This window comes from Mandrillus leucophaeus, unplaced genomic scaffold (genome assembly GCF_000951045.1).
Source record: "Mandrillus leucophaeus isolate KB7577 unplaced genomic scaffold, Mleu.le_1.0 Scaffold219, whole genome shotgun sequence".
Lineage (NCBI taxonomy): Eukaryota > Metazoa > Chordata > Mammalia > Primates > Cercopithecidae > Mandrillus > Mandrillus leucophaeus.
The window spans coordinates 1,609,965-1,613,030 of NW_012102243.1; the positions used below are offsets into that span (position 1 = coordinate 1,609,965).

Below are 3,066 nucleotides of genomic sequence, written 5' to 3' on the forward strand. Positions count from 1 at the left end.
GCTCCGCCAAGCTGGAATTCCACCTGGAGGTGAATCTGCGTCTCGCAGTTGGTCCGAGAAGCCTCAAAGTCCACGTTGCCCTCCGCGGTCTGTAGTTCAGACCCGTATTGGTTTTAACGACCAAACACCAAGGCGTGGCCAGTGGACTGTTATGTGCTTTAATTTTGTTATTAATGTTTATATCCGTGGTGATTTAGGATTTCCTGAAGGGTGAAGGCGGAGATGGGAGGGGGTTACAGTGTTTTTAAAATATGGCATTTAATGGGCATGTTCCAGTTCTACTAGAGGGTCGTTCCAAAACAAAGCTTTAAATTACTTACGGGTTAAGAAAACACAAGCACAAGGACGCTGCCAGTGCCGCACTCAGTCGTTACAGCCTGCTTAATGCCCGAGTAGAGGCTCGCCCTGTGCCCTTGGCTGGATTCGCAAGACCATGCGTTCGCGCAGCGGGAAACGCAGGCCCGGGGTGCAGGACTTGCCCCACGCACAGCCAGGTGGCGTGGAGACCCTCCCCACCCGGTGGGTCCGCGTCAGAGTCCAGACAGCATTTGCTCAGGGAAGCGGACACTGAAGCCGCCTTCCCAGGGTCCCTAGGGCCCAAGCCTGGGAGGAGGGACCTGGTGGCAGCTGACCTTTGTGTTCTCTGAAGCCAGAGTTTACTAAGCAAAATTAGCATGTAAATAAGCTTGGGAACGGGCTGCTGAAACCTCTGACTGTGAACTTTTAATCTTCATTGAGATTTTTAAAAACCATGTATTCACATAAATTCAGTGAGTTGCTAATTTTATTACAAAAAAAATTTTTTACTAGGCAGGACTTAGTTACTGTAATATATTAAATATATATATATTTGAACACTGCAACCATATTTTTTTAACTTTTTTTTTTTTTTTTTTTTTTTAAGAGACGGGGTCTGTGTTGCCCAGGCTGGTCTGAACTGAGCTCAAGCGATCCTCCCGCCTCGGCCTCCCAAAGTGCTGGAATTAATAGGTCTGAGCCACCGCGCCTGGCCTAGAACCATATTTTTAAAAATCCTGTAATTCGGATTTTTCCTCTTGAAATTTAAACATTGGCTATTACTATTTTGGAATATATTAAGGGGTGTTTTCCTGTCTTTTGTTATAAAATCCAAGGGATGTTTTTATAAACTCTTTGCCATAAAATCATCCATTTTCCGGTTGTGTTACTCCTGACATTGTGCGTTTCACTGCCTGGCTGGGATCTGGGCGCTGGGAGGTGGAGGGGGCCCCGGGGGGGGCTCGGTCCTCTCTCCAGTATGTAACTTACACAGGCTGCTGAGTCATTGGCAGTGCAAGACGGCCAGCGCCGGAGTTGCGAGATTTTTGTTTTTCTGTTTTGTTTATTCTGTAAAAGGATAGTTACCCGCGGGGTGGATCCCATGTGGGCGATTCCTTGGGCCGCCCTGAGTGTCCGCGCGTCAGGACGGGGCCACCGTGGGCTCGGCGTGGGCGGGGTTGGCCTGTCCCGCGGGCTCCAGCCGCCTGCAAATCCGGCGCGGAGCGGTGGCTCGCCCAGGCAGCGCTCACCTCTGCCCCTCTGATTTCACTGCCCCTTGTTTACCTCGGAACAGAGAACTGTGGGAGCCTTGCAGCCAGACCCACAGATGGAAGCAGCGAGCACTCTCTCTGCCTGTACCCTCTGGGGCCAGCTGCTTTTCCTGAGGAGTTGGCGGCAAAATGGGCTGATTCCGTTCCTTTCGATCTCTTGATCATTCTGGCTATTGTTGTTGACCCGCAGGAGGCTCGTATTCGTCCTTTTTTTCCTCTTTATTTTTTACGAGCCCAGTCTTACTTTGTCGCCCAGGCTGGAGTGCAGTAGCACAATCATTATCTAGCTCACTGCAGCCGAGAACTTGGCCTTTTTCTCCTAGGCATGTCACTGCTGACATGCAGGAGAGGTAGGATTCTGTGATGAGACCGGGTCACGGTTGCGCGGCGTCACTTCCTTGAAGGACCCACTGTCTTCACCAGGAGGGCATCAGTTCAGTAAACTGCTTGCCCATGTACTTTGGAGCTTCCGTATTTAATGATCCAAGCCCTCAGCTCTTCACCCACTGCTGTGTCTGCAACTGGCAGATGGTTCTCTTGTCAGAGGCACCTCACCATGGGTAAAGTTGTAATAGGGGAAAAGATGCTTCCACTTATTTTGGAGCGGAAGTGTAGCATTGTGCGCTTTGAGACCTGAAGGGGTTGCAGACATCTAGATTCTTGTCCGAGACCTGCATTTCATAGATGGTCACAATGAGGTTCTAGAGGTGGAGTGAAAGATAAGGCTGGCAACTTAAGGAGAAGCCAAGGACTCTGCATTAAGCACCAGTGGCATACCTGGAGCCCAGATGCCTGAGGCTGTGTGCCATAGGCCAGGGTCCTGGAGGAGAGCCTGGCAAGGGGAAGGTGGAGGGAAACGAGCCGTTAGAAGCCAGGGACCTGATTTACCTACCGGGCTGACGATGCTTGAAATATTTTGTCAGGCAAGTCACTTTTGTTCCTCTCCCCACTAACCTGAGAAGCTTTAAAGGTAAAAACAGCAATTTCTTAGAGCCCACCTCCCCTGGGGAAGAAGCCCTTTGTACGGTTTTGGGGGTGCTAGTTCCCTCTGGGGTTCACAGCGCCTCTGCTTCAGGCTCTTTTTCTGGGATGCTGCCTCCCTCTCTTCCGACATTTATCCCAGAGCTTTTTCAGTCTATTTTCTGGATTCCACCCCAGCATCCCACATAGTCACTTTCAGAGTGGGCTGAGGCTGGGTTTTTGGAAAACAGTGAAAAAATACCACAGGTGATTCTCCCTTCATAGCCAGAGTTGAGATTGTCATCCCAGGTTAGGGCATAGGGTGGTGGCCTTGAGAACTTGGCCCTGTGTTTACTCCACGTGGGGCTCATGGCTGTGGCCAGTGAATCCATGTTGAGGAATGGGACCCAGGGAGTTGCCCTGGGGACATACAGAGGGCAGTGAATCGAAGGCATTCCCCGGAGTCCGTCACTGGAGAGAGAACTGCTTCGGGCACCTAGAGAAGCTGAATGTCAGATGATTTTCTTTTCTTTTCTTT

At 50.6% G+C, this 3,066-nt stretch overlaps 1 protein-coding gene across 1 annotated transcript in view; it reads left to right on the forward strand.

Annotated features, from left to right (window-relative positions):
- The first annotated feature begins 433 nt into the window (after nucleotides 1-433).
- BNIP3 (BCL2/adenovirus E1B 19kDa interacting protein 3) overlaps nucleotides 434-3,066 on the forward strand; it is a 13,491-nt gene continuing 10,858 nt past the window's right edge. The window contains exons 1-2 of the mRNA XM_011980853.1: nucleotides 434-494; nucleotides 1,592-1,765. Coding sequence (XP_011836243.1) covers nucleotides 434-494; nucleotides 1,592-1,765 — 235 coding nt within the window. The remainder of the gene's footprint in view (nucleotides 495-1,591; nucleotides 1,766-3,066) is intronic.